This window comes from Larimichthys crocea, chromosome XX (assembly GCF_000972845.2).
Source record: "Larimichthys crocea isolate SSNF chromosome XX, L_crocea_2.0, whole genome shotgun sequence".
Taxonomy (NCBI): Eukaryota; Metazoa; Chordata; class Actinopteri; family Sciaenidae; genus Larimichthys; species Larimichthys crocea.
The window spans coordinates 1,502,378-1,526,554 of NC_040030.1; the positions used below are offsets into that span (position 1 = coordinate 1,502,378).

Here is a 24,177-nt window from a genome sequence, read left to right on the forward strand (position 1 = left end):
GATAAGGGCAGCAGAGTTGTAAGATGAGCGGATTTTCAATGTTTGAGCAGGAGAATGAGAAAGTAAGTACCGAAAAACACACACACACACTACACACAGCATCCTTGGCATACTAATAACATGTTGTAAAAATGTAACAATGACTGTGACTGAGTCACTTTCTCAGGCAAAGCATGCAGCGTTAGCAAGATGCAGGCAGTGTGCAAATTATGTTAGGGACGATGTTTTCTTTCCTTTATTTCCTGGAATATATAAATCCCAAAAGCAGACACCAAAAATTCTTCCGTGCACTGCACACACACCAGATCTCACTCACAAAAACAGTATGTAACTGTAAAAAAAAAAAAAAACGCACAGTGCAAGACCGTAATGCGCGATGACAAGAGGCCAGGACTCGTATTCATCCTCCAGCGCTCATGAAAAGGCCCTGAGTGGAGAGAAGAGAGCAGCTCTGTTTCGGAGCATTTAGAAATGTCTCAATGCCGTTCTGCAGAGGCTGTCACTGTATGACTTAACTGAAGAGGGCATACTCAGTGTGTACCACTCAGGTAGATACAGGTAGGTGTGACAGAGGAGGCCAAATTTGTTCTGACAATCCGGAGGAAGTGGATTTCTTTGGTAGGCCAGAAACACTGCCGGCTGTATCTCATACGTATGGATTACACGCAGCAGATTTACTGAATGTCGTGTCTTTGTCACAGAGACATTAACGATGCGGATTCATCCAGGGCCAAGAGTTAATGGTTGTAAAGCGACCTGGACCCAGATCAAAAGCCTCTACAACACTATTGTGTCCGAGCTGAATAGGGGAGTTGTTTAATAGTAAAGTGATGCTGAGCGCCGAGCAATTACAACAGCAAATTATTCTCAATGCAATCGCCATCAGCTAGCATTCTGGTGTGTGGCTGTTAGATCAGTAATGTGCCGCTGAGTGGATCTATTTACAGAGCCGCTTCCTGTCTAATAGTGTCCTCACAAATGCTTACTATTACTATACTACATTACAGCTCTCCCATGGAGGCCTGAGCTGCAGCCCTGCTGTTCAAAAGCTTTTTTAAAAGCATCTAATCACACTCAAAAACAATCCAACAAGTACTAATTAAGTAAAAAAAGGGGGGGGTTGTAAGATAAGTTAAGATAAGATAGACTTGTCACAGCAGCTCGTCTACACCAGGTGGATAGAAAATTACTCATAGGTAAGAATTCTAGAGAAGAAAGTCACGCCGGTGTTAGAGTCTGACAGCTGCTGGAATGAAGGACCTGTGGTAGCGCTCCTTCTTATAGTGGGAGTAGCAGTCTGTTGCTGAAGGAGCTGATTGTCCGTGAATCCCAGCTGTCTCTGGTGAAAGTCTGTGAAACTAGCTGGCGTTAAACAGTCAATGAAGAGCCGAGTGTTGGCGTTATTCTTCGGCTCTTGTTTGGGGAAAATAAATACAGTAAGCAAGCTGTTCATCCAGGGAAGATGCATTTGCGGGACGTCAAAGGTAGCAAAGTTTGTAGCCAGGTGTAAAAAATAGCAGATGGAAACCACAGATGCTAACGCGCTAAAAGTTGTTATACCATTATAGTGTTAGGGGGCGGGATTATGCTCAAGGTGGCCTCAGCGTGTCATCGAGTCACCCTTTAAGACCGCCCAAAAAATCCTGGACTGGAAAAACTGTTCTAACCTCTAACTCCACATTTCAGCAACTATTATCCAAATTTAATGTGTTTTTAAAGAAACACAGACTTTACAGTACAGTATTAAGACTGTGTGTGTGACTGTGTGTCTATCCAGCTAGGTGCCAGTTAACCCTTTCTTTCCCATACAGAAGAAAAGCAGGACTACTCCACTCCATGTCCACACACTAGGGTGGTTTTGTTCCTGTTTAGCCGAGCGTCTTTTCAGGGATGGTAAAGCTGTGGCTGGCACCGCGCTCCCATTTGGGACCAACTCGCCGCCAAGGCTGGTTCCTGCAGCATTCAGTCACGAGATACAGGAAAAACACCATACAACGCCTCTCTGCATGAAGTCTGGGTGTTGCAGGGACCGGATGACAACACCCACAATGCACGCTGGCACAGGAAGAGAGGAGGGAAGCGATTTGAGAGAAGGTAGGAGAGTAGAAAAAGTGAGCGGAGAGATAGAAAGGAAGCTTAGCAATGCGGCCCTCATTTGCCACACCTAATCAGAATAACAATGGTTGCTTTCAAGTTGGGATAATAGAGACCCATCACTCATCATAATGGCCAGAAGCAAAGCCTGGCCGGGCTAAACCCATACAGTCCACCACAGGAACCAGGGGAGGCTCATATAGTAGTCAGTCTGTGGATTGAAGGAGCGGCTAATAAAGGCATTGGTCTGGGCCACTGGACTGAAGCCAGAGGCGACTGGACAGTTTAACGAGCTTAGAAAAGCCAGGGCTACACGGCAGCCACATTAAATTCCACCACAGCAGTCAGACTTGACTTTTTGAGAAAACAAACACAGTAAGGTGCAGACCTGCGTGAGCTCTGTCAAAATTAAACAAGTCAGACAGGACTGCTCCAACATGCTGTATTCTGTTACTGTCCTCGATGTCTGTCTTATGAGGTCTGGACTGAGGTCCAGGAGCTCATTTACCAAGATGAAAAAGACCCCAAAACTTTAAGAAAGAATGTACGGTATAAGGCAAGACTTTCTTGGACTTATCTACAGGAAAAGTCACAGTTCGAAACTGTCAGATGTAGCCACAAGTGCTTGATCAGCCTGCTGTAAAGTCAGCGTAAAGTAAGTCTTACAAGTTTGTCAGACCAAAGAAGAAAGCGTTATTAACCACCCAGACAAATTTGAATGATTAAAAATATCTAAACGTTTATGAAATTAGGTGTCAAAATCAGGTAAAAATGAGCAGTATTCTCATTGGACTGTGTGGGCGTGTCTACTGAATGTGCTGAAGACGACTGACGGTAAAACTTCACTTACCACATTGTGTCACTTGGGATCATTTGACAAAAGCACACATCAGACTTAGCGCACAGACAAAAAGCTGAGATGTACCAATCTGGGATGTACCAATCTGGGAAACTACTGTGAGAAAATCACGAACCTGAGGTGAAAGACACTATTTCATATCGCAAAACATCATATTTAGTCGGCTACAAAGCCTGGAGAAGTGAATCACTTGCGTCCCGTAAGAACTGGCAGGTGAGATCAAAGCATCTCGGTTAAAAGCAACAGAAAATAAAAAGGGGGCCACCTCAGAATTTTGCTAAAAGGCAACAAGTTCCCATCTCTGCGTAGATAAATAACAAGACTGACGCATTATTTAGAATTAAAACTGCATTATTCAAAACCAGTAAAGGGTAAACCATGGCTCTTTGATGCAATGAGGTTGCAAAGTTATGGCCCAAGAAAATGAAGACTGCATATAAAATATGCAAAGAATGCCTTTGAGGTGGTAAAATTCAGTTTGACCCAAGTGAATCAGAGAAAGTGAACAAAAGCCTCATTACATAGAGCAGCGATAATGGAAGAAAAATTCTTATTCAGCACATCAACTGTAGCCACTTTTGTGGTCAGTGCAGTCACTTTAAACCGTGTGTGCCAGGTAGGATTAATTCTAGACGAGTAACAGGAGAGCTGTAAACAGTGACCTTTTAATGTAGTTCAAGTGAAAAGACTAAAAAAGGCACAAATCCCGAGAAGTAAGCTTTCACTGGGAGAGAGAGCGACAACGATGATTGTGCCTTCAATTTTCTTTTCATTCTCCAAATTTCATTTAAGTCTGTTTTTCCCCCCACTGGAAGAAAATAAAAGGAAAAGCAGAACGGGGTGAGGGAGTCGGAAAAAGGGAATATTAATGAATATAGTGAAAACAGCAAGGCGGGAGTGACAGGAGTGAAGAATTGGGGCATTTCTTTGTTAATTGGAAGTCAGGCAACACTTGCCGTGCCACTTTCTTAAATGATGTTGCATCGGGACAGGAGGGAGAGAGGCCACACACTCCCTTGACCTCAGTCTAATTACTGCATACTTTGTGGTGAATAACAGCAATTCTGCAGAGACACGTGGAAGAGACGAGGACGATGTGACGCCAGACGGCTGCCGAGTCCCCTTCACAGCATGGCTCTGCTGCCTGAGGGTGATGGGAACTTGTTGGGGGTGGATGAGAGTGTTCTACATTAACAGCTCTCTTCATCACTGGTTGTAAATGCGCTTTTATCTGAAATAAAATGTAAAGAAATTTGTTTTTTTGAAATTCTGGACAATCAGCCAGGAGCGGGATGAGCTTTTCAATCAACAGTCAAAGCCAAAGGTTTGCTTTCTACTACAAGCACCAAGCACACAACGTCTGATTCAACCGCGCTGTGGGGATAAAGTCAAACGGCATATTCTGGACAGCATATTTTCAGCATGCTCAAATCTCCTGAAGCATAAAATCAATGTTTAAAGAAAGCAAGCACAGGAGAGAAAATAACAGCCAAGAGCTCTGGGTTATTCAGAACAGAGCACGGACACGGCAAAGTGTGGCCGACAGCCCAAAGATTCTTCCTTATTTTACTACTCTGGCATCAAGACAACCAAGAGCTTCTAACAAAGATCGATTTAACCTCCAACTTTGCCCTAATTCGAAGCAAAGTGTAAAAAAGAAAAATACAACTGGAGTGCAAAAAACCACAACTGATTTCATACAAACCGTTGTTGACTTCATTGCTCAAAGTAGTCCATCTTTAGTGTTCATGATACATTTCCTTTGTACAAACAGTAATTTTGTTTTTTTAATAAAAGGTCAATTTAGATTTGAGTAAAACTCAAACTTCCATTAACTTAAATTTAAATAACTGCAGCCAAGACTATAGTTTATCGTATGACTGAAACTAACAAATACTAATAGTAATCCGACTGCGGCGACCGGCAGCCCTCCGCAACACATACGCAGAGCCTCTATTTTTCACGGACGCCGGAGCACGGCGCATAAATTCAGCTGTGCAGTGTATTTTCGGTGTTACAATATCAGTCATAACATCACCACTATCCCTCAAGTTTTGTTGGACTTTTACTGTATGTTTACTGTGTTCACTTGACCCCACACACGTTTTGTTCTCTTCATTAGGCTGCAGAATATTCCTGAAATTGTTTAGAGTTACGTACCTTCCCACCTTCTCCACTGTGACCTACCCCCTCAATTTATTTACTAACGATCAATCACGCAATTAACCTTTTTTCATTATGTAGCCTCTCACACACAGATGCTGTCGTTACAATCAAAGGTGAGTCAGTGGCGATATCTTCCTCTTTTTGTACCCGACTCCTCCTTCCTTTTTCTTCAGACTGTGAATCACAGTTTAATGATCCCTGGCATCGGCATCCTCGCCTCGACCTGCAATGCTCTTTGTGGTCGTAAATGTGTCACCTGGGTCCAGACGCAAACGTCAAGAGTGCAGAGCGAAGCGGTTAAAGATGAAGATTTAGACTAAAAGGTCTGACTGCTGCGTGACACATTTGAGAGATTAATCGTCCAACTGCTGCCAAAAAATAAAAGACAATCTCACCGAGTCTGTGCCAAGTTTCAAACCACTCTCTTTCATTCTCACCAAAAACTAGAAAAATAGACATAAACTTTAAATAATTGACATCTACAATTAAACTGCATATTGGTGGATTATTGCGTAAGTAGTATTTAGATCCTTTAGCACTAATACCACTCTGAAAATACTCCAAGTCAAACACTACAAGTCAAACTCCTGCATCTTGTTCTATTATATATGCTGTTTTTGGATGAATACAATTGCTGCATCAATGTTTAAGTTGCACTCACTGCTGTAGATGAGCTCATTTGAACTACTCTATATACTGCTGGATGAGAAACACAAAAGTTTCATGAGCTCAATGAGCCGTTTTCAACATTTTCCAGCAAATCCAGGAGGGTTTTTCAATTTACTTTAGTTTAAGATCTCCACATTTTGTTTCAGAAGGAGGAGAACTTTTTTTTCTCAAACCATAAAAAGGAACACTTAAACCTTCAGTTTATCAGAAAAAACTCTAATTAAAAATCACCAAATTTGGTTAACAAGTTTCCACCGGACAGAAAGAGTTTGAAGAAGTGTAGTATGAAAAGTAAAGCTTTGAAATCAAGGTGGTTGAGTCTTCAGATGTAGTGGAGTAAAAGTAGAAAGTTGCATAAAAAAAGTACCTCAAACTTGTACTTGAATACAGGACTTGAGTAAATGTACCTCATTACATTTCATGGGAAATAACTTTTATATTCAAATGTTAAAACATTTTGACTCAATATTCAAATGCCAAGAATATGACAGCGTTTTGGGTAATGACATGCCTTTCAAGAACAACGATGACTAATGTTTTCTATTGGGAAAGAAGAGACAGTCCATTCATTCATTTCACTAGAAGAATAACTGAACCACTTAAATATAATCAGGACGACAAAACGTCAGCTACTTCTGCAAATGTAACTGTTTGCTTCCCTTCCAACCAATAGTCAATGCCGGTTTCTTCCAACTGTGACCATGATTGTGCCTAAACCTGATCAAACCTGAACCATAGCAGCTGGTTTGTGATGCGTTCTGACACCTTTCTATCAGAACCAACGTTTACTTTTTCAGCAATGTAAGCATAGGAGTATGCAGTAGTTTGTCTGCTGGATAGGACCGCACCACTTTTCCTTCTTTGGACCACTTGCAGACCGAAAACACACCGCACAAGATCTACAGTTTTGGAGATCAAATCTTTATGCTTGTCCAAATTTTGCTGCTTATAAACATCAACTTTGAGGACAAAATGTTCACTTGCTGTGCAATATAACCCACCCACTGACAGGTGCCATGATAACGAGGTAATCAGTGTTATTCACGTCACCTGTCAGTGGTCGTAATGTTACGGCTGACGTATTTCAGCATTCAGTTTCGAGGACTTGTGTCAATCAGCACCACAAAGCATTCTCCCAGTCTTGCTCTGTATATTATGTTTCAGGCTATTTTAATATACTGCTCCAGATCTAGATAATTCAAACAACAGTGTAACAATAAACTCAAAAAGGCATATGGAGGAATTAAATGTGTTGTCTAAGCTGCATAATTAACTCTGCTCATCCTTTACTTATTCCTCTAACAATCAGTTGGTTTGACGTTTAAGAGAAACTTAAAGCAAACCCTGGTTTTCATTTCCTTCTCTTGTGATATATTCATATGTCTGTAGCTACTCGTTTTACTCATTAAACTGAAGCTCGGTTCTTCATGCTCGCTCATCAGACTCGGTCATGGGGGACGTTCCTGTACAACCCTTTAAAATAATGACATAATAATTTTGTTAATTGCACTGGCTGCATCTAACATTTGTTTTCATCAGCGATGAACCTGCCCATTATTTTCTAGATTAATTATTTGGCCTACTAAAGGAGCAGTGTGTAGGATTCAGTGGAATCTAGTGTCACCCTTTGCCTTCTAGCGTGACAAAGAAAATATGGTGTGTTTAGTTTGTCAATGTGTCGGACTCCGTGGAAGAGGACCCGTGACATCTGTAGATATTAAAGACAAAAAACACAAATATTCTTATTTTGTAGGTGATTAAACACTAATTATATTCCATGTTGTATAAATAGAACCCCTTTAATTTTACACACTGGACCTTTAAATGGAAGAAAATAGTTAAAAACTGTTCATTCCAGTTTATTAAAGTCCAAGGTGATGTCTTTATCTTTTGTCAGTCCAAGACTCAAACACAAAAGTTCAATATGATATAAACCAGGGAAAAACATCTCCTCATATTTGAGAGGCTGAAAACAGCATTTTCTGCCATTTTTGAAAGAGAAATTACATTAACAATTCATCGATTATCTGAATAATTGGCCATTATTCTTCTAATCAATCAGTCCACTGTTCATTGCAGTAGACTGCTGTCATATTTCTTCAACTTTGCTATGATGCATCATGTGCAATAAAGTAATTTATCAGTCTAAAGAGTTAATTAAGTCTTTGCTTAGGCTGCTTCTAAACTTGTATTTCTAATAGACAACACGACCAGGATGACAATCTGATTTTTGTTTTTTGTTTATTATTTCTTAGCAGATTAATCTATGCCTCATATGTTAAACAGATAATCTCATAACTGCGTCTTTTGTTGTTTTAGAAGAAGCTTTTCATTTGAATAAAAAAATAACCACAGTCAGTGAAGTGGACTCTAACGGCACTTTAAAACATATACGACTTAAAACAAAGACAATTTTTTTTTAAAAAACGAATCTGTTGGAGGATCAAGGAGCAAACGAGGCAAGCTGATGCCCAGAGCTGTGTCTCTTTATCTGATGGACCGAGAGAGAAGACAGAAAACAGTGCTGCTGTGCTTGTCAATCGAATTAAAACCAGAATAGTGTGAAAAGCAGAGTGCCAGCCTTTCTCCTCTCGCTGTCTGTCAACTCTCCTTCCTCTCCCTCTCTCCTCTCTGTGCTTTCTCGGCATCTATTGAGCATCAGGTGTGTCGCTCTCTCTCTCTCTCTCTCTCTCTCTCATGGCCAGGCTGTCTTTCAGAAGGTCCCTCGCTCACTGGCTGACAGTTAGTAAGGCATGAATAATGTCTGCGAGCACATGGGACAGACTCTTCATCTCCTGAACCTATTTAAACACGTCTCTCTCGCTTTCCCCGGCGGAGAACGGGATGAAATGAGAGCGTGAATGGGAAAGAGGGAGACAAAGAAGAGGGGAGAGAAAAGGTGGGAGACAGTGCTGCATATAAAAAAAATGTTAAACTCCCAGGAGTGATGATGTGAGCTGGCTTCAAGCAGCTGGAGGTGACCTCGCTGCAGGCAAAACTAACTGGGTGGAGGGGCGGCTGCTAAAGAGAAGCTGAAAGCTAGTATAGGGCTTGACAGGAATCCTAAAAAAATATCCACAGACAGAACTGGCCTCAAGGACGTATGAATCCTCAGTGTGAGGCGGGAGATTAAGACAGATGTGATCAGCGCATAGACACTAAGACAGTGGCAGGTTTTATTGAATAAACACGTGATAATAATGTGTCTGTGTTGTTGCTTGTAGGATCGATAGTGTCTGTCGGTAAATCAATGTCTTATTTACAGTCTTATTGCCGACTCTTTATCTTGTCACAAACTGCAGCTCTGTCACTTCTGGACTGCAGTTCTTGCATGTAATCGATCAATATCGCTGCATTCTTTACAAGGATTGTGATCAGATTGTTTGATGCCTGGGGTATCGTCACTGGTTTTATTTCACGGTTTAAAAGGAATTGTTGGGAAATAGAGAATAGAGAAGATTGATTGACAAGTTATATTCGTATAAACTGTACGCAAGTGTAATCATGAAAAACTAAAATCTGTGGTTTTATGAGGAGTTAGATGCTGGAGCTACTGCTTAACATACAACAATCAGAAGTTACTAACCTACAATATAAGAACAATGGTGCTCCTTTATTTCCATGTCTTCTACATGGATCATCAACTGGTGATTGATTTTTTTTGTGTGTTCATGATTTGTAGATGCGATTATCCAACAAAAATCCATCTTGGTCCAACCCTAATCAAAAGCACACATACTGAAGTGGACACGAATGCAACCACTTTCTTTCACACCAACTCATCGAAAAAACAAGATTGTTTGATCCTTGCCAAGAGACGAGCAGAGAAGGACAGACCAACCACCGCGGCTCTCAGAAAGGCTTTAATCGCTCCGTATTGATTCTTCCCTTTTTTGGTGAATCAGCAACACCCAGTGTGGGCTGAGGAGTTTGCTTAATATTCCCTTCTCTGTGTGAGCAGGTCAGCCAATTTCACCCTCCCCAGTGCCTTCACTCCAAAATATCCCATTTAGATCTCATTTATATTCATACCACTGGCAGTTTGAGGGTGTAGGAATATTAACTTTTCCCAAAATGATATATGAAATCTTACAACATCGCCCTCTATAAGAAAATCCTCCGGTATCCAGAGGGGGTGCACCTATCAAATTTTGCAAGTTGCACAACAGCGATCCGGAGCCACTTTGTGATTCATCACAGCTTCACAACTCTGATGTTTACTCTGGCTTCATCATCTGCCCACAGGGCTGCTGGGTCTGCACTATTCTTCTTTGTGACTTTGATTGATTTTTGATGAAGACGAGGCCTGAAGGAGGGTGAAAACAAGACTGCTCTACATGCAAAGAAAAACTCAAACTTGACGAAAGATGACAACAGCGATTTGTCACAAAAGACGAGAAGAATCACCTTATCTTTGGGACAAAAGAGGTGTCATTGACAAAAACATAACAGCATCTTTTTAGGACAAATGTTCACTCCTGTAAGAAAAATGCCTGGTGTCATTCAGTAAATCATTTATTACATGATGTTTAAAATGCAATGCATACACACTGATAGCTGAAATGTTAATGTCAGTGAGGGAAAACATCAAGCTCTTCAGTAAACTGATGAGTCTTCCATCGGCTTTGTCTTTTTATTCATTAAAATTCACAAAAACAGCTTTAATTGACAGAATCATCGATCAATCATCAGGCTACACGCAGGTAAACACACAGCCTCGCTGCTCGCACTTTAAGTGTGGCCAACATGTGGATATCGGTGCTGTTCAAACAGAGCATAGGCGTGTTGAATGAGAAGTTTAATCTTACTCAGTCTCTGAATCATTTGCTCAAACTTACTCAGAGTGAAAGATGCCGGGCCATCTGGAAAAACTAAATGTTACACCTGTTTGTAATCACACGCTCTGCCTGAAATAATCAGTCAGTGAACTAACACATTTTTAAATAACAATACAACTGAAGTAAATCTACTGGATGGACTGTCATGAAATTTATCACAGGCATTCATTGTCTCCAGAGGATGAATCCTAATGACTTTGTGATCCTCGAGTGCCATTATCAGTCCAATACGTCCAATAGTCATTAGGTTTCATTCATGAAAAAGCTCAGTATTGCCAAGCTGACTCTTAGTCTTGTTGCTTGAAAACACCAGTCAACCAGATCTTTCTTCAAGAAGGGTCAAATCTGGGGTAACTGGACTTGTTTTAGAAGTTTCTTCAGTTCTGTACTGAAGTTCAGAACTGAAGAAACGTCTTCAAAAAGGAGGGACGAAACGTCTTCACGGATCTACAAGTAGAATCTTCTTTAAGATTGTCAAAATCACTTCCACCTCTGTCGAGTTGTGTGAAAGATTTGCTGCTTTTTCTGTTCCATATCTTTACAAACGGGGCAACTTTGTATAAAGTACATAAAAGGCAACACTTTTTCTGGGTTACGGTAATTATTATTAGGGTAACCTTTGACCTAATGTCATTTCTTTTGTGTTATTTTAAATAATTGTCAGATATAAATCCAGTGTGCTGCCATACATCATGTGCGCCTGTATATGACAGGTCTATTCAGAAATGCTGTAATAGCTTTTTTTTAAGGACCAAAGCAGGTGAGGAACAAAAAAAAACCTGACAGCTTCTTACTTCACTCACATTCAGTAGCAACCTGAATGACAAACTGTACATGCACTTAAATAAACCCGAGCAGACAGGCGAGGATTAGAGAAACAGATTACTGTATGTACACACCGTCTCTCATTTGTCTATAATTCATTTTACTGAAAAGGTAACGAGCTCCTCTCTATTCTGAGTCTCTTTACACTACAGACACCATTCGTTCACTGAACTTGGATAAGATAGGGAAGGTCATGAAGAGAACAAAAACAGCACTTTGAATAAAGAGCTGATTCTTTGACACATTCAGTTGTTGTTAATTCAATGGCGCACACACACAAAAGTTTGCAGCCTCCCCATTTCTCAGTCCTTGGAATACTTCCTCTTGCCACAACAGATGGCTGATGTTGACAAGGAGGGAAAGGTAGTTATATATGTGTGTGAGAGAGAGTGAGAGTGAGAGAGTGTGTGTGTGCCTTATCATTACCTGTCCCCAGAGGTGAGCCTGGCAGTCAGACAGTGTAACAGAGGCAACGACAACAGGATCTCTCCACCAAACCTCTGTCAGGCATGATTGGACAGCATGTGGTAAGTGGTGCAAAAGCCCCGGGGATACGCTGATACAAACACACACACACACACACAAATATATACACACATGCAGCATACTGGAGGATAGCAGCTCTTTATGTGCGCGTATGTGCATCACACTTTCTGTGTTACACTTGCTGGTGCAACTTAACACTCTCAATGGGACCCTGACAAGAAGACAGATGGGTCTGACTGCACTGAGAATCATTACCACACTCCCACGCAACAGTGTGTGTCTGACTCGACACAACTTCTCAGGGATTGCCCCCGTCCCATCTTTCAAACCCCCCCCCCCACGAACACGCCGCAACAACACCAGCCAGTGACCAGTCCAAACTCATTATCGTTCACATCAGTCATTCCATTACACGGGCACGCGCCATTGACTTGATAGTGTCATAACATGCTGGTTTTCCCTTGAGCCAGCTGGTGTCGTTTCATGAATTGTTTCTGTTGTTGTGTGGATTTATGTGCTCGGGATTCCTGCCTGGACTCAACAAGGATGACCTTAACCTTCTGCTTCAGCTGATATGAATGACTTCATCCTACATTTCTGCTCTAACATACTTGCTTCCAGCCACACTGCATGCAGTTCACAAGACAGTGACTCAGCCACCGCATGAGCAGCATTGGTGTGGGATGTTCGTGACACATCGTTATGCAAGGGCTGGGGTCATGCACGGTATTCCTGCAAGTGGAGACCTTTGAATAAGACGGAATAAGATAGAAACATGGAGGGTAATATCGAGAGATATATATTTTATATATAAATACAACTTTTAATCAAAAGCAGTGCTACAACGGGGCAAATGATCTCCTTTAATCAAAGTTTTAAGGCTTCTCGTTATTTTCCAAAATCAAATTATTGTGTCGGTCTAGTCGCCGCATGGAAGCCTTAATGAAATGGCACAGAGACAGACTTAAAGACCAGGGTATTATGAGCAAAATAAATCACAGTTCCTTTATTAGATTTAGATTTAGATATAGATTTATCGGCCACGTTTCGGCCAAATCCTCAGTCGAGTACGACTTTTGGTTGAAATGTCAACAATAAAGCTGGAACCTCACTATCCTCGCTCAGCAAAACTAAAGAGCAACACCCAAGAAATAACTACGGTAGGATGTAGGAAAAGTGTCCAAGTGGCACACTCTATGAGTTATGAATTAAAAAAGAAGACCCACATTAAAATGGTCATAAAGAGTATGGAATCTTTCAACATCATTTTGAGCTCATTAGCCATATTTCAAGTTTCCTTTTGGAGCCTCAATCTAATCTTACAGTACAGTTTACGTCGTTGAATCAACGTTATCCCCATGTACAGAGGCTCAGCCTTTGCCGCAGCGGCCCAGGGTTCAACTCCGACCCGTGGCCCTTTGCTGCATGTCATCCCTCCTCTTTCCTGTCACTCATCAGCAGTATCTGTCAAATAAAGCTCAAAAAGAATATATTCAAAAAAGGAAATCATTGACTACATGACAAATTCTCTAAAACAGTTCCTAAAACCTGGGCCACAAACGCTGTTGTCCTTTCAGAAGCGTCCCAGAAACGGGTCTCCGCTCAGCGAATAATCCTGTCAATTTTCAAAATAAAACACCCTGTGCAAACTTCATAAAAACAGGCAAAAGAGGAACACTTCAACTACGTAGCATATTCACATATTAAGGAGCACATAAAGCAGAGCAAGTTAAAAAGTCTGGCGGGCAAATTTTCAAGACAACAGACAGCCTTAATCTGCTGATCAAGACCATGTTTTATGACTGAAAGCTCCAGAACAGCTTCTAAATAGACCTATTGTGGGTCGACGAGTCATTTCCGAGGTCAGGAATAAACTTTATTACAACTGGACGTTAAAACTCATTTCTTTTGCATGCAGCATTTAAAATGTTAACACAGGGTGATAGATAAATCACCAAAGCCATTAAAGCTCCGTCCTCTGGGAACGATTAATGTCTCCAACAATTTCAAGGCAATCTATCCAAGACCAAGACTTTTCAACTCTGAGACCAAAGTGGTGGAGCAACAGACGACACCGCTGTCCCTTGAGCCTCGCTGTTAGCTAAAAACAACCTTTAAAAAAGACTAGAAAGGCACTGACATGACTGCTGCCATTTCTGCCTTGCTAAAGCTCCCCGTGCTCAGGCTGCTGTAATGACTTTCCCCAACACCATCCAGCACTAAGTGGGCATCCCGGCGAGCATGCTGATTGCCTTGGGCTGACCTGGAAATGTCTGCTTTTACCTGCGCCTAACACCACTCACAGCACACAGTTCGAAGCCACAGTGATGTACAGCTACAGTAAGAGCTCCTCACAGCAGTGCCAGTGAAGGATGCAGTGACAGCCCCCATAGCTGGCTACATTTAATCCTTCACTGGGGCTGAATTGGGAAACTGAACTGATGTGAGAGAGAGAGAGAGATGGAGGGGAAGGAGCAGGGAATATGATGTAAAGCTAATTTATCTTGACGCTTTGGCAGCGATATTTATGAATTACAGAGAAGGCGACAGTTTGGATTTTCACTCTTCATGCAGATTATCCAAGGTAAGACTGAGTTAAGAGCGATTTGGATTTGTAAAGCTCCTCACACACTCGCCTTTTACCCACTTTGCAATGCAAATATGATGCACGATACTCGCCTGCATGCTTTGTGTGTACCTGGAGGATTAAAAAGAAATATCCACTAAGCAGCAGATAAGGGTTGAATCATCTCTAGGTGCCACCAAAGTATTGCTTTCAATTCTGTCAAGTGGTAAAACAATCTGCCATGTTTTTCGAGTTTCCTGAGACCTGTCGCATTTTAGACTTTGTCTTTATATTTAAAAGGTCTCCTAGAGTGGTTTTAGGAAAAGGTTGTTGAAAAGATGTTTAATTTCATGTTGTTCCTTGACAAAAATGAGCCAAAGGTTAGTAACCGCTGCTATAATGTAACAATCAAGCTTAAAACGGTGGCAACAGATGCGACAAGTTTCATCGCTTTCTCTAAAACTCTCCGTCATTGTTGTTGGTGCTGACCTTACCTCCAGCAATCTTGGGGTTAGCTTCATCTACCAACCACATAACATTCATTTAAGCATGTGCACAAGCAATGCAATGAGGTATTTCAGTATATGAAGGATCCCATCTGACCTGTTCTCTCCAAATACTGCTTATACCAAACATGAGGGCAGGCTTTGCTGTCCTCCATGACGTAACAACTGTAACTGTTTGCTGAAACAGTGAATTTTACAATGACTTTGACAAAGGGACTGTATCTAATGTTGATAGGTCCGTTACCTGATCTGCTTAAAAAGGTCACTAACTGCTCCAATACCGACCCAGTGCATCCCTACAGAAATGATAATGCACGCACATTCAAAGCATTAGTAAAGTATAAATATATAAAGTATATAATACAAAGTACATCAGAGCTCTACGAAGGTTAAAATGTTCAACTCTGACCTTTACATCATCAGATCTACAGGGGGAGTCATTTCCTTACATTCTCCTTAATGTCTTGCTCTAATGAGAATCCACCGTGTCCCTGGGATTGTAATTGAGCCCTGTGTTCTCTTCTAACCCATCAGTGTTTTGTGGAGATCCTCATTACATCCTAAATACTACAGGGCAGGCCTGATTACCAGTGACAATCTAATCTAATCCTCACCTCAGAGACTAATAAATGGCCTAATACTGTTAAGTGTAAAAGGGGATACTGCCCTAGGATGTCAGGCGTTGGGTACAGAAGTGCTACAATACAAAAATGTGATTCATGTGATCACTATGACAGAAAAAAAAAGTGTTAATCAAGACTGAGGGGAAGGGAAATTCATGTGGAAACCAAGCAGCAACCTCTGTGACTGTGAAGTGAAGTCAATGCAGAAGTGCCAAAAGCTGCAGTTCCTCAAATGTCCACTTGAGGCTGGCTCCAGAAGTGAGTCAGTCTCCATAAGTCCCCATGTTCAAATGTCCAACTTCACAGCAGAAATAAACATGTTTACAGCCTGGTACAAAAAACAGTTTTGGTCTCTATAGCTAATTTACACGTTCATGACAACTGTACTGAGGGTGGATTTTAATATAACTCACCTGTTCAGATTATATTAAGGCCTAAAGTTATGCAGGATTAAGAGCATGGCCGCTTTGATTGACAGGTGGGTGCCCTTACAGATGGCTTGTTTGAGCAACCAGGCCTCAGGTCCGCTGATGATCCATGCCATTTTTAGATTAGCTGGGAGGCGAAAAAGGAGGCAGGACTACCAACAAAGCGGTGGCACGTATTTTTAGCTATACATCGGCTATTCAGAGACCTATGGGTGATGTCACACATGTGGCATCCATTTTTTTATACTGTCAATGGCGGAAAGTCACAAGTATTTGGGTGCCATGTTTGACAACAAGTTGAGCTTCAAACCAAATGTAGATTCAGTTCCTAAAAACATCCAAGAGATCCTGTACTACGTAACAAAAATGTACTCTTGAAGCCTGAACTACAAGGATGACTCTGTTTTATAAAAGTTTCACTGAGTCTGTTTTGTCCTCCTGTATTGTTGCATGGTTTGGGAGTAAGAATAGGCCTGGCCGCCATGTCAAAGTGGCCAGTAAAATCTTTAGGGTGAGTCAGCTGCAGCTTTCTGACCTCTACTACAGGCAGGTTTTAAAGAAGACAGATGCCAATGTTGGACTGTCCCGATCACTCCACACATAGAGGGGAGTCTGAGCTCCTACCCTCTGGTTGTAGATACAGGGCTCCTGCTGAGAGGACAAAAACATATAGTCTCTTTTGTTTACACAGCAATAAGTAGCCTGAATTTGCACATGTGATCTCTGCATCTAAGCACTTTATGTATTCAGCATTCAGCTGTTTTTTTGTCTCGATTTGTACCGTTGTTTCTCTGTGAAGATTGTTGCATTATGCCTGGCTGCGACCAATTTTCCCCTGATGGGATAATAACGTTTTACCTGACTTCTTTAATTACAGAGAAGATCGTAATGAAAGTTGGCAATTCGGACAAGATCTCCCAGGAGAAAGGGACGGCACTTATACAGTTGTGACATTGTGAAGCGGCGACCCGCTGCAAAAGAGAACTTGATGTATTATTCAAAAAGGCCATCAACAACCTTTGGAGATCGACCATGCATGCAAACCGGTCAGTGACCCTGTTCATTGGTTGGAGGCTAAAGGAGGGAAAACAAAGCACAATTTATGGCTGTTTTATTGGGACGTGGCTGGTCCATTGTAACCCAATATCTGAGCAGGGGTTAGGTTTAATTGCTGGCAGTTTGTCTATTTGAAGAGGCTCCTATTAACAAAGGATAAGTTATGCAAAAGGACAACATGACATCAATAGATCAATTGGATCAGTTTTACCAAAAGCTTCACCTAAACTCAAGAACACTCCTGAACTGTGCTCAGAATTCAAAAAGAGTCCTACACTATTATTATCGCTGCATGTTATTTTATCCTTTGTGCTCATAAACGCAACAATTTTTCAAGTACTCCCAACGCTGAAAGAGAAAATTACATTTTTCTGCTTACAGTCTGGCGCTCGAGTAGTTTTAACAATAACCAATATTTATCTAAATCTAAAGGACGTCAGCCTAAGTGATTTGTCGACCATCTAAAAGGCCGAGTTGGAAAACAACATTAAGTCCAAAACACAATGGAGGAAAAGCTCTGGTAAAACAAACAGAACAGAAAAATGTTGTTAAGTGTTAACTCAAACACTTTCTGTGGATCCTTTTGACAGTAAATGCTGCAGAAAGCTTTTATTGTATCACAGGAAGTCTTGAGCTTATGTAGAAGACGTTATGAGCTGGTGTAAATCTCCATTTGAACGTTTGTTTGAACCACACTTTTGTCTGCGCATCAGTGCAGAATGAGGCAAATGTCAAGCTTCCACACACATAGTCAAGGTAAAAAAAATACCTTTTTGTGTGTCTGGAGGGGCCAATATTTGTCATTCAGGGCTGCAACTAGCAATTATTTTAATTATAATTTCATTTTCTCAATTTATCTGTTGGTTGTTTGGACCATACGAGGTCAGAAAATGGTGGAGAATGTTAAGTTGACGTCCTCAAATGTCCTGTATAATCACTTTATGATCATTTGAGAAGCAGAAATCAGAGAATTAAAATAGTTGGCTATTAATCACTGCAGCTCAGATGAATTAGATTATGTTCTCAATTAAGTAATTAAATAAACTTTATGTATACCTATTCCTTTGCACTATGTGTATTAGTTACAAGTCACAGAAACGCTTACCATTCACACACATACCACATGCATACATACACCTATTGTTTTTTTTCCAGGCTTATATAATAGTTTATTTTTATCACTCTTTGTTCAGCTCTGGTGTCCTTGTTTGAATGTCTATTTCTACTCGAGTCCTTGTATGTATGCCTCGTATGCATTTAAGCACATTTAAACCAATAAAGGTGATTCAGATTAATTATTTTATTTATAAACTGGTTAAATAGTAAATATTGTCCATTACAATTGCAGATTTTGTGTTTCATCTGACAGACATCCAGTTTACCACCACCACGTGATTCAAAAAAAGAAAAGTAACCAAGTCTGTGCATTGAGAAGCTAGATTTTATTTCATTTTTATTTGATTTAAAGTGATTAATTAATTACGGCAGCTGCTGATTGATTTTAAGACTAATCATTTCAGCTCTACAGATATTCCAAGTTAAGTTAAGTATGTTTTGGCAGTGAATCTCTGTGGCTGTGAAATGAAGCCAAAAACCTCCACTTGAGGCTGGCTCCAGAAGTGAGTCAGTCTCCATAAGTCCCCATGTTCAAATGTCCAACTTCACAGCAGAAATAAACATGTTTACAGCCTGGTACAAAAAACTGTTTTGGTCCGTTCATGACAACTGTACTGAGGGTGAATTTTTATATAGCTCACCTGTTCCTGTTCTGTTATATTAAGGCTTAAAGTTATGCTGAATTAGACCATGGTGGCTTTGATCGACAGGTGGCTTCATTCAGTCAGTCCGAGGCACACCGACGCTCCACGTCTTGGCTCATTTTTGAATTGTCAAGATTGCCAGAGGCACCACACTGTGGGTGACATCACTGATACTATGTCCATGTTTTATACAGTCCTATACCTACATGATAACACCACCATCAATAAAAGTATACCGCAAACAAACGACTTCCCGCAAAGAAAGATTTTAATTACACACTCACACGAAAAATCAAAAGACGCTGCAGCAGAGCATGCGGACACGTATCATCTGCCAGGCCTGCCTCACTGTGATAATACTGAAACAGATTAAAGTGAAAAATATGTTATTGAACCCACTGCTGCAAGGACAGTGCAAAGCATTTCCCCTCCATGGTATTTACTTAACGTACATATCAACCATATTGGAAACAACTTGACACTGTAAACAACCCACGAGCAGAGCAAACACAAGCAGGGCAAAGAGAGAATATCAATCACTCCAGCAATCACTGGAGGATATAAATATTTCATGGGAGGGGGAAAAAAAGTAGCACATTAGTTTGATATAAGCTCGGCTGCCTTTTAAATAAATCCCACACACGCACCGTCACACACATACAAACACACTAAGACTTTGATCCAAAGCCTCTTACAGGGTTTTTTGCTGATTTTTCACCCCGAAATGAGAGCCCGCGTAGATCCTCTTCTCAGCTCACAATACAAGACACCGAGCGCCATTAGCTGCAAGGATCAAAGACACAGAACGGCCAGAGGAGTGTGTCCGCGACATAAGAGCATCACATCCGGCGAGTTGGAGTTGACAAGCGTTAAACGGAGTTTGGAATCGAGTTAAAATGCGAGAGTCAACACGGGTGTTCTTGCCGCCGCATGTGTTGCAATTCAGAAATGTCTCCCGACAGCTTTGGAGACTTTGGACATTACAATCTTGGCTCCATGTGAAACCACAACACTGGCTTAAGCAATCCACGGCACTTCCAGCTCAGACAACAACAAAAAAAGACCTAATATTCCTGAGGGTACTTGTGCTGGGTCTGTGGCATTCAACAACTGTGACCTTATCGTACTTTATGGTATTTTTCATTTCTCATGACACCACTATAATGTTGAAATAGGGGACTTGGGGATTTGCTCTAATATTTATACAATATCCTTTCCAAATCCAATTTAGTCAACTCAATGTAGCACAAATTGGATAATAAATATTGCATACTTAAATGTCTGAACTTACATGTGATTCAAAGGTTAAAAAGCAAATGTGGAGCAATTTACTCTCCTTCAAGAAAGCAAGCTACAAGTATCACAGACATTTACACATCAAGGGCTGCAACTAACAATTCATTTCATTGTCAATGAGTCTCTCAGTTAGTCCTTTGGTTGTTGTAATGTCAGAAAATATCAGTTTACTGTAAAAGAAGGCTAAGAAAATCACCTTTTTTGGCGTTGTTGCTTCAAAAATTAAAACATTTGTGCCAGTTTCGTTTTCTGTTCATCAACTCATCGATGCCAACTCTTATCGATAACTCACTTTTTCAGCTTAATACACATAAATTGTAAAATAGGTGATTGTAAAATGTGTAAAAACGTGTCAGTCATACAGGATCATTTGCTTGTAATATTGTGCTGGACTTGTAAAATAGGTTTGGTTTGGAGAAGATCCAACATCTCATCCAATGATACCTACACTTTTGGATATACTGTAATGTTGACTTATGATTGTCAATTAAAGTCTGTAGTAACTAATAGTAACAGTTTACTACAGGAAATGTTCACCTTCTTTGGCATTGCGGCTTTAAAAAATGACAAAAAAACTTCAAAATTAATGTCAATTATCTTTCTGATCATCCACTAATTGATGCATTTTTCCATCTTCATATACATAAATAATAAAATATGTGATTGGAAAACGTGTAAACATTGATTGACACATGGTTTTTGCTTGTAACATTGTGCTGAACTTGTCCAATCCAATGACACCAACATCACTGGGTATCCTGTAATGTTGACCTATGGTAGCTGTGTGAATGCAACTAACAATTAATTTCATTGTCAATTAGTTTCTTTATAGTAACTAACAGTAATAAATATCAGTTTACTACAGGAAATGTTCACCTTCTTTAAAAAAATATGACAACAAACTTCAAAATTAGTGCCAATTATCTTTCTGATCATCCACTAATGGATGCATTTGCTAACTTTTCCATCTTCATATACATAAATCATAAAATATGTGATTGGAAAACGTGTAAACATTGATTGACACATGGTTTTTGTTTGTAACATTGTGCTGAACTTGTCCAATCCAAGGACACCAACACTACTGGGTATCCTGTAATGTTGACCTATGGTCGCTGTGTGAATGCAACTAACAATTAATTTCATTGTCAAATAGTTTCTCTATAGTAAATAACAGTAATAAATATCAGTTTATTACAGGAAATGTTCACCTTGTTTAAAAAAAATGGCAACAAATAGTGCTTAATTATCTTTCTGATCATCTGATAATTGATGCATTTGCTAACTTTTTCATCTTCATATACATAAATCATAAAATATGTGATTGCTTTTTCATCTTCATATACATAAATCATAAAATATGTGATTGGAAAACATGTAAATATTGATTGTTTCATGACCACACACATGGTTTTTGCTTGTAACATTGTGCTGAACTTATCCAATCCAATGACACCAACACTACTGGGTATCCTGTAATGTTGACCTATGGTAACTATGTGAAATATTACAGTGAATGCAACTAACAATTAATTTCATGGTCAATTAGTTTATCTATAGTAACTAACAGTAACAAATATCAGTTTACTGCAGGAAATGTTGCCTTCTTTGGCATTGCGCCGTAAAAAATGACAAACTTCAAAATTAGTGCTTAATTATCTTTTGACCATCCACTAATCGATGCATTTGCTTAACTTTTTCATCTTCATATACATAAATCATAAAATATGTGATTGGAAAACGTGTAAATATTGATTGACACATGGTTTTTGCTTGTAACATTGTGCTAAACTTGTCCAATCCAATGACACCAACACTACTGGGTATCCTGTAATGTTGACCTATGGTAGCTGTGTGAATGCAACTAACAATTAATTTCATTGTCAATTAGTTTCTCTGTAGTAACTAATGTTCACCTTCTTTGGCATTGTGGCTTTAAAAAATGACAACAAACTCTTTCTGATCATCCACTATGGATCCAATAATTGAGGCATTTGCTTAACTTTTTCATCTCTATATACATAAATCAGAAAATATGTGATTGGAAAACGTGTAAACATTGACTGTTTTATGACCACACACATGGTTTTTGCTTGTAACATTGTGCTGAACTTGTCCAATCCAATGACACCAACACTACTGGGTATCCTGTAATGTTGACCTATGGTAGCTGTGTGAATGCAACTAACAATTAATTTCATTGTCAATTAGTTTCTCTATAGTAACTAACAGTAACAAGTATCAGTTTACTACAGGAAATGTTGCCTTCTTTGGCATTGCGGCTTTAAAAAATGACAAAAAACTTCAAAATTAATGTCAATTATCTTTCTGATCATCTACTAATTGATGCATTTTTCCATCTTCATATACATAAATCATAAAATATGTGATTGTAAAACGTGTAAATATTGATTGACACATGGTTTTTGCTTGTAACATTGTGCTGAACTTGTCCAATCCAATGACACCAACACTACTGGGTATCCTGTAATGTTGACCTATGTTGACATTTAGATATATTACACTGAATACTGCATCAGTATGGTGTAATACACAGCTGGGATACTTCATACTTGTGTACTTGAAGTACCAGTGGAGTGTGTTTTTTCCTGATTGCCCCAAATGTAACACACCCCCTTAAAAAAAGCTACACATAGCAACAGGACCCTACCAACACAACCAAAACACCTTTTTTTAAACAACAACGACATGATATGTACGTAAGGGGAGACTTAAAACAACATTAAAAACATATAAAAAGTTAATTATCTTAACGTGGTTTGTTTAAAGAGGAGAAAATGAGGAGAGAGAGACAGAAACAGCTGCTGTCAAAAACACAAAAAGCGTGTCAGAGCTAACGGTCGTCCGGAAACCGTTAGCGAAAAAAAAAACGTACGAAATGCGGGAAAAGTTTGTTGTGAAGAAAGAAAGAAAAAAGAAAAACTCACCTTGTTTGACACACTTGAGTCGGACTGGGTCTTTGCTGTGTTTAACCACAGCGTGGACGTCCCTTGTGGTGAGACCAGCCACCGGGGTATCATTGACTTCCAGCAGGAGTTCATCCTGGAAGAGTTTACCGCTGTGGCACGCCGCTCTGCCCGGGAGAAGCTCGCCGATAACCGGGAACTGTCCGTGCTCCGCGCCGCCCTTCAACTCCAGCCCCAGCTCCCCCTCCTCATTCCTGCAAAGGACACTCTCATGGACTTTGTTAGTCCAGTGGTTCTTCCTCTTCTTCAGGCTCTTGGACATGGCTCAAAAAAGAAAAGAAGAAGGGGGGAAATCACATGAGTGCGGCCGTGGGAGAAGTTTTGGAGCCACAGTGTCACCTCAACACTGTAGAAATGTGTCCAGCTTCAGCAGTAAAACGCCAGTTGTATCCATGTCAGCGCACACTCACGCACACTCACGCACACTCACGCACACTCACGCACACAGCAGCTGGATCATCAGTCTGCCTTTGCATTAGCTGCTCAACTTGTGGCGCCTTCAGGGGCTGGCTCAAAGATCGGGAATCGACACAGCTCGACGACCTGGAGAACAAACAAGTCAAGTTTGTTGTCAGTGCTGCTGTATGTACAGGACATACAGAGAAAAACATATCCTGTGCAAACAGCATAAACATGACATATAAAATATAAGTAAAAAATATACAAATCTAAAATATATACAAGGATGGACAAAACAAGAGTTTAGGTAGATGTGTGTGAGTGACTGATGTTCAACAAGCATTATTATATTTATACCTTAACTAATACACATTTAGAGGAACATATATCATTGCCTTAGGTGCCAGTATTATATCAGGGAATTAACTCCAGAGTTATAATAATAGTTACACTTTTAAATAAAGCAAAACAAACCATAATACCAATGAGCTAAACCCTATAAATCTACATAAAGAGTAATACATGTAAGTTCATTAGTACATATGAATAAAATATATACAATAAATAACTAGCCATCACCTGCAGATAATAAATCAGACTTACGTTTATAAGTTTGTTT

At 40.2% G+C, this 24,177-nt stretch overlaps 1 protein-coding gene across 11 annotated transcripts in view; it reads right to left on the minus strand.

Moving 5' to 3' along the window:
- Nucleotides 1–23,692, minus strand: part of magi2a (membrane associated guanylate kinase, WW and PDZ domain containing 2a) — a 224,191-nt gene extending 200,499 nt beyond the window's left edge. For 4 of the 11 annotated variants that reach the window (XM_027272505.1, XM_010738926.3, XM_019278453.2 and 1 more), the window contains exon 1: nt 23,121–23,691. In XM_027272505.1, the coding sequence (XP_027128306.1) occupies nt 23,121–23,421 (301 nt within the window). In that variant the 5' untranslated portion in view covers nt 23,422–23,691. Of the gene's footprint in view, nt 1–11,877; nt 12,008–23,120 lie in introns of all 11 variants that reach the window. The other 7 variants (XM_019278458.2, XM_019278455.2, XM_019278456.2 and 4 more) reach the window with 4 other exon arrangements.
- Between the last annotated feature and the right edge of the window lie 485 nt (nt 23,693–24,177).